This window comes from Rhineura floridana, chromosome 8 (assembly GCF_030035675.1).
Source record: "Rhineura floridana isolate rRhiFlo1 chromosome 8, rRhiFlo1.hap2, whole genome shotgun sequence".
NCBI lineage: Eukaryota > Metazoa > Chordata > Lepidosauria > Squamata > Rhineuridae > Rhineura > Rhineura floridana.
Window position 1 is genome coordinate 55802883 of NC_084487.1, and position 13148 is coordinate 55816030.

The following is a 13148-nucleotide window of genomic DNA, read 5'->3' on the forward strand; positions in this document are numbered from 1 at the left end:
CAGGATAGGTGGGCATGATTGCCTATTCAGGCATTTCACATCATAATGATGTCAGCTGATCAACACCTGTACAGTTCAAAGGAGTACAGTTGATCAGCTAATCAGTGGTTACAGCAACCTCCTTTGAGGGTACACTTTCAGCATCAACCAACCAGTCGGTACTGGTAGTATGCCTTCAAAGGAGCTTGCTGTAACCAATGATCAGTGATTACAGGAAGTCCCTTTGAAGTCAGTTTAGAGGAAGTGGTTTGGATTCAAACCACTTCCTCCAAAGAGAGAAAGTGTGCCCCTTCAGCTGCACTAGGGCATTTGCAATGGGATCTCCCCAGTGTAGCTGATCCCAGTGGGGCTCCCTATCAGCACTGATCAGCTGATTGGCACTAATATGGAGCCCCACTTGCAAAGCAACTATCAGGAGCTCACTTTAAGATCATTATTGTTCCTTTGTCGCTACATCCATACCTGCCCCACACATGATGTCACAGATGATCCCAGGTGCGAGGCAGTTAGGTGTATTTTGTGGAAAATGGCCTCATGGGCCAAACTGGGACCTCTGCTGGGAGGCACTTCCCCACCACTGAATTAGGGTAATGGGGTTACTCCTTGGCATACACCCACAGTTGTCTACATAGGTATTTAACTATTTTGTTTAATCTCTCCTGTGTTGTTAGTCTTTAAGTGAAAATGATCTGAGAACATTTGTATTATATTTAATAATGCCCCATTTTCAGCTCGGTATGAATTTCTTGCTGAAACACTTAATAAAGAGGACAGTTACACATACTGCAGCTACTGAGGCTTTATCACTTGTGTAGAACTTTATCAACTACCACAACCTTCAGCATTAGGAAGAATCAGCCAATGCAATTACTCTGGTGGAAATCCTGAATGAAATATATATGAAAACACTTGTAGCTCAGACTGACCATGAAATAGAACAAGAATCTGACTTACCTTTGGATTTTCAGCATTTTCAGACTGTGCAACCCAATGCAAAAACATAAATTAAAATCAAAGGTTGCTAAGTCTCAATTTACTCTGCTGCAGAAGTAAATTTGTTTTCATCCACACAAGGTAATGAATGGAAAGAAACAGGGAAGAAGGCCCGTTCAGAACCTGTTTAATTTTCCTTATCTGCTAAAGAGGGAATGGGTATGACATGTGACAACTTGGCACTATTTGGAGTGCAGAGAAATTTCATTGTAAATACATGAAATATTTAAATTATCCTCTCCAGGAGTTAAAATATGCAAGGATGGGTTGTTAATTTGCTTTGTATCACCTTGCTAACAGCTTTTTATTAGTTTAGATTAGCATTCCAGGATACACTAGCTATAGCTTTTATTAAATAAAACCATCTACATTTTAGGCTGTGAGCCAGATGAATCAATGGAAGAACAAAAAAAGCAGGTTATTAAGTGATAGAAAGCAAAAACAACAGAAAGCAAAACAGGCAGGGAAACCCACATGATATGTTCTTCCTGAAAACACATTTCAAGTAGTTTTATAATTAAGTTATTACAACCAGCAATTATGACATGGCAATTAGACAATTTCCTTTTTCCTTTTTGGAACAAACCTTATTATTATAAATAAAGATAAAATATTAAAAGAAATGCCACAGTTATTCATAGTACCTGTAAGAAACATACTATACATTTGGAGTCTAGTTTATACTTGCATGTGTATATATATTCAAAAGACTAGTCAAGCCCAACTGAAGTCATGATTTAAAAGGTTATCTTCTCCAACAACCAATATCAATGCTGCATTTTTGCATGTTGCCGCTTTTGGTTATTCCACTAGCCTTCTGTGGTATTCAAATAGCCAAAGCAAAGTTTAGGTGTGCTCTATAATTCTTCATTTTCACACTCATTTACTTCACCTTTGTGTTTTTCAAAAAAGTCTTCATTTTCCTGTATTTCCTCCTCCTCATCTCCAAATGTTTGCTCTTGCATGGATGTAAATGTCAGCGACCTGGCAGCAACCTGTACTGCTAGACCTGATGTGAAATTGAAACTTGCTGATCTATGAAGCTCAGACAGTCTTTCTTTGATGGAGGACTGTAACACATCTCTCTCTGAGGACTTCAACACATCAACTCCATCCACACCAGCTGGCTCAGACTCTTCACCTTCTCCGTTGCACTGGTAGCATGTTCTTTTTTCAACTTCTGGTGAATCACTATTAGTGATGTCATTTTTGCTCTTGCCAGACCCATCAGAGAGGTACTCCGTCCTACCTTTCTCATTGTCAGCTTGCGTTTGGAGGTCAGACATTGTTTCTTTTAAGTTGACATCTCTGCTGTAATCCTGCTTGCCTGATTCTGAATTCTTCGGCAATCCCAAAATATTCATGGGTTTCTCTTGCTCTGCAGTAGGCAAAGATTTCAATGCAGCTTGAAAGGGGAGGGGGAAAAATGAAATCAGTACTCAAAATAACTTCACTGTAAGATTTAAAGGATATACTGTTCTAAGTGCAAAAACATGAAATTAGTATTTTCTACACAGGATGTTAGGAAACAGCTATGCCAAGCACTGAGGGCCTTTGCAGTGGCGCCTCCCTGTTTGCGGAATGCCCTCCCTGGTGAGATGTCCAACTTGATCGTTACTCATTTTCAGGAAAAAAATTTTTCCAAAACATTCCTGTTCACCTAGGCATTTGATGGCTGAAAGATATGTCCACAGTAACCTTGAAATTAGCAATTGTAAGGATATGCAATTGCTTTTAAATGTTTTTAGATGTTCTAAATGTTTTGAAATATTTTGAGATGGTTTTTAAATTGTTTGAGATGTTTAAAATATGTTTCAATTTAGTTTTAACTTTTTGATGTTTGACACCTTGGGCTCCTTTGGGAAGAAAGGCGGGATAGAAATTTAATAAATAAATATAAACTCAAACATCAAAAGGTACATAAAGAATATGATATAGTGCTAACATGTTTAATGGAATATTAAAATTAGTTATTACACTACCCATACTTTTAAGCTGTTACCTGTTATGTAACAGAACAATGTATCTTTTGTGGTAAAGGTAACAGGCAGATAATAGGTAACATGTCATAGCCTTTTTATTAATTTACAAAGTGAAAGATAAAAATAAGTTTCCAGTGAGAATATGGAAGTATGAGTTGCCAATGTAAACAAAGCCTGAGTAGTCTTTAGACACTATAATAATGAAGTTACCTCAGAACATGCTAATATTTGTCTGAAACAGTTCAGGTATAAATAACAAAAATGGTTTGTCATGTTTTGCAAGGGGCCAAACTAGGATCAGGATTTGCAAACTGTGGTTTAGCTTTACAGCTGAACTGACAAATCATGGTTTAGAATGTTACTTTTCTCAGGCCGCTGTTCTGATAACCCTGTATTTTCCAGGAAGATGGAAGAAGAAAACTGCACAAACCATGTATATATGGAACACAAACCATGATTTGGAGTCTAAACTACAATTGGTGCAAGCCATCACATTTCTTTGTTTACATGTAAAGAATTTTGAGAATTTTGCAGCACATTCATTATTTCTTTAATTTATGGGATTAAATGTGACAAAATTAGGTAAAGAATGAAAGAGAACATCGTAAGTTTCATAGATATTAGTTCTACTGCTAATCCTTATATACATGTGCTAGTTTTAATTAAAAAACTCGGGAACACTGGATCCTAAAATATTTAAGTTAGTACATGAGGCTGTACTAACAAGAAATAAAGAGCATCCAGTAAGCAGCTGTCCACTCACCAGAAAAGGGCCTCAAGGGAAATGTGATGAACTAGTGCTGTTCTTGCAGGTTACTGCATCTGTTTTGGTCTGTGATCCAACTAGTTCTAGTCTGAATCATTGAGTAGCTCACTTTATAAAACTAACTTAAAGCATGTTCAGTCCGGTCTTTCCCAGACACTCCCACCAATTTGAGTGATGGAGAAAGTAGTATCAATATATGTTGTTAATGCTGACTCTCTTTATATAAGAACTCAATCTGTCCAAGTGCATATCCTCTAGTCTCAAGTATAATACAATGATTAAAATCAAATCTTGCACATTAATAAACATAATCTTTATGAATCTAGAACAGGAGTGGGGAACCACAAGCCAGATTCAGTCTTCCAGCTCTCTCTATGTGGCCCTTGAGCCATACCCCTCACTGGTCTCCTCACTTCACACCCCAAGTGTCTTTACCTGGCTAGAATGTGTCCTTGAACTCTGATAATGCCTCTTGCTTGTCTGGTTGGGGCGGGGGGGGGGAGAGAGAGAGAGAGAGAGAGAGAAAACTAGCCTACTGTATGAAAGGTAAAATTTACATTCAATTCAGTAGCAGCTGGTGGGGAGGGGTACAACTGCACACCTGATCTCCCAGCAGCAGAGCCTCTGCCACTTACTGATAGGTGGAAAATGTTCCCACCACCTCAGTTTCTCTCAGTAAGTGGCAGTGGACTCTGTTGCTGGGGGATCAGGTGTGCAGCAGCACCCCACCCCACTGCCTGCTACTGCATTCATTCCTGTGCCCATGTTTCCCTCTGGCCCTGCCCACCACTGGCATGTGGCCCTTGGAAGGTTGCCTGGAAGGGAATATGGTGCTTAGAGTGAAAAGGGTTCCCCACCTCTGCTCTAGAAGGAGAGTCCATATGGATCCTTCGAGGGAACAACTTATTAATATACTTGACAATTCCGTGAGTTTAGAGAAAATATCAAAGGATCATACAAGATAGTTACTTTGGCTGCATAAACCTATCGCCAACATGTGTCCCGTGCAGACGTTGTATAGTTACTACTCTTTATTCTAAAGAGCAAAAGAATACCCAGTGGAAGAAAATATCCCATCTGCCACTCACACATTGTGCTCAGTCTGAATGTGCCTGGCTATAGGACCCTAAAAGCTTTTCTCAAACAGCAGGGGATGAAACCATATCTGCTACTATGGAAAAAAGTTTTTTTTAAAAAAAGCCTTTTTTTTTAACCAAACAGGTCCTCATAAGACACCCTACACTAAAAAATAAATAGTTGAATGAACACAAACCGTGCTTTGCTTCTTGTCTTCCAGTGGCAGTTTCTCCATAGGAGTCAGTACATCTTATCTGTTATATAGTGACAATCCATTTATGAATCTGCTTTAGTTTAGTAACTAGCATGTGCAAAAACAGGACTAAGGGTATTGACAAGGATGTGATGAAGCATTTCCCACCCAAAGATGAAGGGGAAAGACAGGAAGTTTCATGGCTTGGGAAGTTTGTTTTAAGTATGGAAACTGAGAGCATATTATACTTATATAATTTGTGCACATGCTATCCCTGACATTGCCGGTCATTTAAGTGCTTAATAAACAACATATATTGCACATCATTGGTGTGGCAAATTAGGACCACAGGAGTTCCAAGACATTGCTCCTGATAATCAAAGCTAAATCTATTCTCAAAAGACAGCTGCACATGGATTCCCTGAATTTAGCAATAGAAAGAATCCTTACCATGGTCACTAAATAGGAGTTGCTTCCACTTTTGCCTCTCTGCCTCTGAAGCTTTAAATCCCAACACAGATTTTAGTTCCTGCAGCACTCTCTTGGATTCCTCTCTTTCACGTTTTTGCCTCTCTCTGTCTTCCAGGGAAAAGTAATAAAAGTCATCTCTCTTATACTCGTTGTCTATATCTGCATCATCAACATATGCTTCAAGTTCCTGAGGAAAAAGTCAACAAACATCTTGTCGGATCGACATGTTACTTCTATCCTAATAAGACACTAATATTCCTAATCCCCATTGATTTAAACTACAAGAATTGGGTTCCAAGTGGTGTTAACAGGGCAAAGGGAATTCTAAAATAACTCCGATATATAGAAGTGAATCAGTTAAGGCCAGTTATTCTATTTGAGATTTATACTATTCAGACACACAAGGCTGTCACCAGAATTTCTAGGGTGACTGAAATTTTAGTTGACAAGAAACCTCTTCCGTAATTTGTAAATTTAAAATTATGCTCAGTGACTAGTAGTATCACAGCTTTGCATTCAAGATGTCACGTCTTAAGAATATACTAAGGATGGGGAAGCAGTGCCACTCTACTTGTTGTTGGACTACAACTCCCTTCATTCCTTACCATTGGCAATGCTGACTGCGGTTGATGGGAGTTGAAGTCCAACAAAATCCGTAAGGCCATAGGTTCTCTATCCTTGCATTGCGCTATCCCCTAAGACCCCATTTTGACATTGTTCATTGGAACTTTATCCTATGTAACTAAGAGCAGCAGAAATACTTTCCTTTGATAGTACAAACACCGCAACTAGTAATCATTTTTATTATATTAAAGCTTCCCCTCTGTGAGGACACATTTTGTGAAGTTTCAAGAAATATTAACCCATGGCTGACAGTGCTATACAAAGGAACACATCAGTAATGTGTCACTTAAATATACACAGCTGCTGCGATCCTAAGGTACATGTAAGTAACAATAGGTTGTATTCAAAGGCACCCTTTCATGTGAAGAATGTGGGCCATTATATAGCTTGCACTAGCATTATGCATTTTGGATACTCTGTTCAAAATGCATAACACTAGTGCAAGCCGAAAAAAGAGAATAAGAGAAAAATCAACTCATTTGAAATGTGGTGTTGGAGGAGAGTTTTGCAGATACCATGGACTGCGAAAAAGACTGTGAAAAAGACAAATAATTAGGTGTTAGAACAAATTAAACCAGAACTATCATTAGAAGCTAAAATGATGAAACTGAGGTTATCATACTTTGGACACATCATGAGAAGACATGATTCACTTGAAAAGACAATAATGCTGGTAAAAACAGAAGGGAGTAGAAAAAGAGGAAGACCAAACAAGAGACATATTGATTCCATAAAGGAAGCCACAAAAGTGAACTTACAAGATCTGAGCAGGGTGGTTCATGACAGATGCTACTGGAAGTCACTGATTCATAGGGTAGCCATAAGTCGAAATTGACTTGAAAGCACATAACAATAGTGTTATGCAAGAAAAATGAAACTAAATCAAAGTATGTTATTTCTACTTGGTACAAGTGGAAATACAAACTACACTGTTATAGCTTTCTGTGAATTTTTGTGCAAGAGTTTTTTGAGAAATGCTTGTGGCAGGTTATAGCAATGCCAGCAGCATCAGCTGACCTGATCCTGCTAGAATTAAAAGCAGAACAAGCTCAAGAAGAATAACCTGCTTCCATGCCAGTCTCTGAGAGCTACACCTGCAACTTGGATTCTAAATGTAGATCAAGAAAGGATGGCGATGAAACTTGTATCCCACATCCTTGAGGAAAAAAACTCCACAACTGATTTGCATAATAACTCTTGCAAAATGGATGATGAAGAACTCACAATTCTTTGGATCTACCACAGTATTTCCACAGTATGTATTTATTATTTATTCAATTTATACCCCAATTTATGTCATGAACATGGCAGCTACCAACTAAAAAAAATTTCTGTGCTATTTGAACATCTTTGGGGTGAAAAATTGCCCTCTAAAGGTGAAAAACTGGGGTTATACATTGCCTTATAAAGATAAAGTATTAAAAGTGAGTTTCTTTGTTTCAGATCCCCTCTGCTTATTTGGCCATCGTGTAGATAGAAAGTTGTGCTGTAAAGTTGAAAGCTGGAATTCTTGGGTTTTAATGTGTAGTTGTACAATGTGCTTTTGGTGAGACACAAACATGCCTTGTGGATTGTAGGTGCCCCACAGACAACATGCTTTTTATTCAAACTTTATATAAATCCATAATGAACTATCCTAAAACAAAAACAAAAAGCTACAAAGTAGAAAGCAAAAAATATGGCATAGCTTGTAGCAAAAACCCCAGCCAAAACCCCAAAAAGCTGCCATTTGAAAGTTTAAAAGGGTTACTCATTAATATATTAAGAAAAAATGTAGAATACAGCATACAGCTGTACTGCTTCAGTTCTCTGTACATTGAAAGTTTACTTCACAGGCCGAAGGCAATACTAGATTCTTTCCAAGAGAATTTCTTAAAGCACCTCATTCCTCAGGAAACACTTCCTTAACAGTGAAGAAACAGGTTTGAGAACATATTTTTAATATTTCTTCTCAAAAATGCTTAGAATATGACAACATATAAAATATATTTACTTGTATTAGTATTAAACTTATGTAATATGTCATATATATTCATTCTACTTGTATCTTTAGCAAAGAGATTTATTTAAAAAATATACTTCTTTGCTTACACTGAATATGACCAATGCTTCAGTCCTATATAGCCTACTTAGAAGTAAGCTCCATGAGCTTCAATGAGACTTACTCTAAGTAAGCGTGTATAGGACTGCAGCCCAAGTTACACATATTTTGTAGTATTACAGATTGTAATATTTGAGGGCGCAATCCAACACACCTTATGCTGGCAGCAGCTCTCCACCACAGCTGAGCTGCCAGGAGCCTACCGGCGCCTCTGGGGGTTCATTGGGGACAGCTAGCCCAGTGGATGGCCAGAGGAAGCCCCAAAAACGGGGTGTTCTGGGGCAGAGCCGCAGGGGGGACTTGTGCAAGATACTCCTCGTGTTCAGAGCCCTTGCCTGGGTCCTGATCCGCCAGGAAACTCTGCTAGCCAAAAGGCCGGCACAGTAAAACCATTTCCATGATGGCCTATAGGGAGCGTTTACTCCCCAGGAGGCTTGTTCATGGGAGCCAGCACTCCCTGGCTGGCTTGTGTGTGCAGCTCCCAATGAAGCCAGTGTTCAGTCAGGGGGTGGCTTCAGAGCAGGAGGAGGATCCTGCAGGGCTTTCCGCTGGCTCCCCATAATTTCGATTGCTCTGTGTTGTTGTTTTTTAATTAAAGCAAGACTGGGAGCTCTGCCATGAAGTACAATGCAAGTGCTATAGTATCTATTATAAAAATCACTTCCTCCACACAATTTCAAATGAATTGGTTCTTCAGTAGGAGAATGCCGTTACTTGACTGGTGTATAAGAACATCTGTGATGATAAACGTTTTTGTAAACTGCTGAAAGGCCTTTTTTGTTCTAGTTAGCGGTATATAAATTCTGTTAATAAATAGCATTCACAACATAAAACCTAGAGATTATCCTTTCGGGCTCTATAACTATAATATTTTTACCTGTTCTTCTGGGATTGGGTCTTTATCTTCTATTTGCACAGCTGGATGCAGCAAAGGTAACATAGTGCAATGCTTGTTCTCACATGATGGTTTAGGTTTGACTGGATATAAGGTAGAGAAGCAACAGAGAAAACAGGAGTCAACCGAATTGGTTTAAAAAAGAAGTAGTGAGTGGTATCCCAACAGTGTACATCCATTGGATGGAAGGACTCGATCAATGGATTCCCCCTGTAGCCCCCATGCCCTGCCTAACTCTGCTCCAGAGGGCTGGAGGAATCCATTAACAGAAGGATACCACCCTAAGTTTTAACTGATTTTCATTTAAACAATAAACATAACAAACAACAGTTTCAGCACAATGAGTCGACAGTTTTATTGTGACTATTCGAATGCTATAACAAGGATTTTATGTGATTTTTCTTATGTTTTAATAGTGACTCAAAAGCCAGATCACTTTATGGAAATCTGGTTTCCCTTTATTTAATTTAAAACATTATACCACTTTTGATATTGTATATAAAGCAGTACAATGTTTAAATTAAAGAAAGGGAAACCAGGTTTCCATCAAGTAATCTTGCTTTTAAGTCAATAAAATGTTAAAAATAATAGTATCCAAATAGTTTAAAGAGGCCCACTGATTAGATTTTGGTCAGGACTGAGATGTGCCAACACATACCTTGTTTTCCAAAATGCTCAGGATTTGGACCCCTATTTAAGCTCTGCCACTCACCTTTTAAAAAAGCAGACCTTGGGGAAAATGGTTCGCTCAGTCAAAAACACCTCACTGCATATTTGTAAGCCTAAATGCTGTTCTAAGCTCTTACACAAAGGGCAGGCTATAAATGTAACAAATGAATATATTCCATCATCTCTTTCACTTGCAATCGTAATGAAAAAATATAATTTGAAGCATCTTACATTAAGGTAGATTTGAAAAAAATATATACAATTGCCCTGGAACAATTCAAGTGACACATTGGGAGTAGCATACACTTAATACTGGATCAGGATTAATATATAGGCATGTGGTTCTTGAATTAATAGCCAATGATCTGCAACAAAACTATATTATGGAACCAACATTTTAGCAAATATACTATCAGCTTTTATCATGATGAATGGATAACAATACATATCAGAAAATAAGTACTGGGTTCTTCAGGAGGAAGGGTGGGATATACATTCAACAAATTAAATGTAAAACTTACATCAGACAGGCTCTGGCATCACAGTGCAACCACATGAAATTAAAATACATGCACAACACAAAAATCGATTAGAGGTGTATAAATATGTTTATTTAGAAAATTTATATACTGCTTAACGACAATTGTCTCTAAATGGAGTATAAGAAATAAAAATAAAAAATGGTTAAAAATCAGAATCCAGTTAAAATGTTTGCTGGAATAAAAAAGTCTTCAGTAGGAGCTGAAAGTTCAAGTGGGAGAGGCCCTGTCTGACAACTGGAAATTGGGCCCACAGTACTGGTGGTGGATCAGAGCCATGAATCTGAGTCATGGGGAACCACTAAAAGTGACTCCCCTGAAGACCTCAGTGACTGGGCAGAGATGTAAATGCAGCCACCTTTGAATCTGCTGACTAGGTTATAACCCAACTATCACAGAGCATCTGCCTAGATGAAGTTGGTAGTTGATTGCCTAATATTTGTCAATATCTGGCCATAATGATATAGGGCTGGGTACCTACTTTTTAAATTGCATCATGTGACTGCTGATAGCAAGTCAGGAGTGAGGCTCCTTGCTCTCTAGTCCTAATGATAGCTGGACGCACACTGGGTTGCTTTCCACACTCTTTCTTCCCACTCCCTTTTGCATGAATGGCATTTCTGAAATACTTTCAGGAGACAACTTACCTTTGTTCTCTGGATTTCTTTGAACCATTTTTTCCACCTGAGAAATGGCCTCTTCCCAGCAGCTGTTGCTTGCTTGCATGTGAGGTTGAACAAGTTTCAGTTTCTTCTCTACAACATGGTAGGCCTCTGAAGTTAGTTCTTGGCTTTCCTTGGAACTAATAAACTTCTCAAGTTCATCCTCAAGAATTATTACTCTGAACAAAATAAAAACAAACATTTAACTAGCATTTGAACCAAACATTTTGTGGACTACTGATGTTTCCCCCCCAATTTTTCATCTGAACAGTAACTTGCTAAAATGGTAAATTCTGGTAAATGCACACGATCAAGGGTTCACACGAGTTCCCTTTTAACTTTGTGGCCCTGCAAAGCTCCACTTGTCAAACACTGTGCTAACCTAAGCTAGCACTGTCTCTGAACACAGGAGATATCCATATGTGTCATCAAAAGAGGAAAATCCCACCAAATATTCTCTAGGACTAGGGATATCAGCAAAATAATGGGACCTTCACAGCAGAATAACTAATAATGTTTATTTCATACACACTGAATTCTTACTTACATAGGTAACGTACATTCCTGGCTCTACCCAGTAAACAGAGCTAAACTGTCACAATAAAGCAATAAAATGGAATATGTCAGGCTGCTACACAAAGCCTGTTCAATTAAACATTTGTTACCATTATTCAAGCTTTAAAGCATACTGTTACATAATGATACAGTCTGGACTTATATGACATAGTATATAAAATCTAAGTATCTAAAACTGGAAAAGAATGAATAATCCTCACCAACTAAGCCCCAAGGCAAAGCAAACTTTGGACTTTCCAGCAGCAATTGTAAGATGAGGGACCAAATCCATGAGACTGGCTAATTGAAAGGTGAGGGGCAAAGTTCAAAAGGACTGGTAAATTGGGAGGTTTAGCACATCTCTTTTATAAGAAAAAATGAAGAACAAATTACAGGGAATGGCAAGGTACATAACACGGTACCCTGGGAATTTCTCACACTTATCAGTCTGGCCATCTCTAAATTCTCACAGATACACAGCATTACAGGCATAAGTCAGCAGGAAAAGCCATAAAAGGAACTGGTGGAGGAAAAGCTATACATGTACTGTGTTATCTTGTTTATGTTACATTCTCAGAGCCAGGCTGATGTTCCAGAATTGAATAAAAAAACACTGTACTGTTACAACTGGAGGAAGGAAAAAACAAACAAAAAAGCCTCTTTAACCCTGTGAGGCTTCTTCTTAACACTTACAGGTATGTAGAACTCTGATGGGACAATCTATCACTAATCAATATTCTATAAGGGCAGCTAGCCTACAACATTGTCACTGCATCTTGTCCTATTCTTGGTAGACAGTGGGGATGTTTTTTTTTTCTGATTGTCTTAAAATATCTGAAGAGTGGACTTCCCGGAAGGAGTGCTCTGCTGGTGGTGCCTCTGAGTGAGCTCTGTCTCAGAGGAAGCTTTTTTCAGTTAAAAACCAGTCAAGAGGAATTTTTGACTGGTGTAAATGTTCTCCAAGGCAAAGGTGAACCGAAGAGATTATCCACGGAACTTCGTTGAGCTGTAGATAGCTGGAATTGATCAGGAATCCCCTGAGATAAGAAGGCTGATCTAGCAGCGGAAGACGAAGTCAGGACTTCCAGCAAGCTGTGCTGAAAAAAAGCGATACTTTTTTTTCCCTTAAAAACGTTCTATAACGAGCGAGCCTCCTTCTGTCTAAATCTTATCATTGGGTTTAAATTACTACAGTAAAAGAGACTTGTTTATGAATCAGCAATTGAGAAACCTGGGTGGGATGTTCCAGAAGGAGTGATTTTTACATTCAGACAACAAAAATATCGATTGAATACTGTTCAAAAAGCAAGGGACTTCTTGAGAAAAGCTTCAAAAGACATGGAAGAAGACAAACTCAAAGACATGGATATAATTCCTGGGAAACAAAGACAACAGGAACATGCAGAGGAGGGAAAGGAAGATGATGGATTAAAGGGAGCATCAAGTACTTTTTAAAATACATGCTTAAAGATGGATTACAAATATCTAACTTGGAATATAAATGGAGCCAATACGTCGCAGAAGAGAAAGAAAGTGTTTCATTATTTGAAAAAATTAAAATTGGATATAATTTGTCTACAAGAAACTCATATTAAGAAGAAAGATTCCAAATATTTGATTT

General features: G+C 38.3%; 1 protein-coding gene across 5 annotated transcripts in view; it reads right to left on the bottom strand.

Annotated features, from left to right (window-relative positions):
- Window positions 1–1103: 1103 nt before the first annotated feature.
- The window catches only part of VEZT (vezatin, adherens junctions transmembrane protein), a 58095-nt gene continuing 46050 nt past the window's right edge, over window positions 1104–13148 (bottom strand). For all 5 annotated transcript variants that reach the window (XM_061639543.1, XM_061639542.1, XM_061639540.1 and 2 more), the window contains 4 exons: window positions 10958–11151; window positions 9085–9185; window positions 5462–5669; window positions 1104–2398 (listed from right to left, as the gene is read on the bottom strand). In XM_061639543.1, coding sequence (XP_061495527.1) covers window positions 1851–2398; window positions 5462–5669; window positions 9085–9185; window positions 10958–11151 — 1051 coding nt within the window. In that variant the 3' untranslated portion in view covers window positions 1104–1850. The remainder of the gene's footprint in view (window positions 2399–5461; window positions 5670–9084; window positions 9186–10957; window positions 11152–13148) is intronic.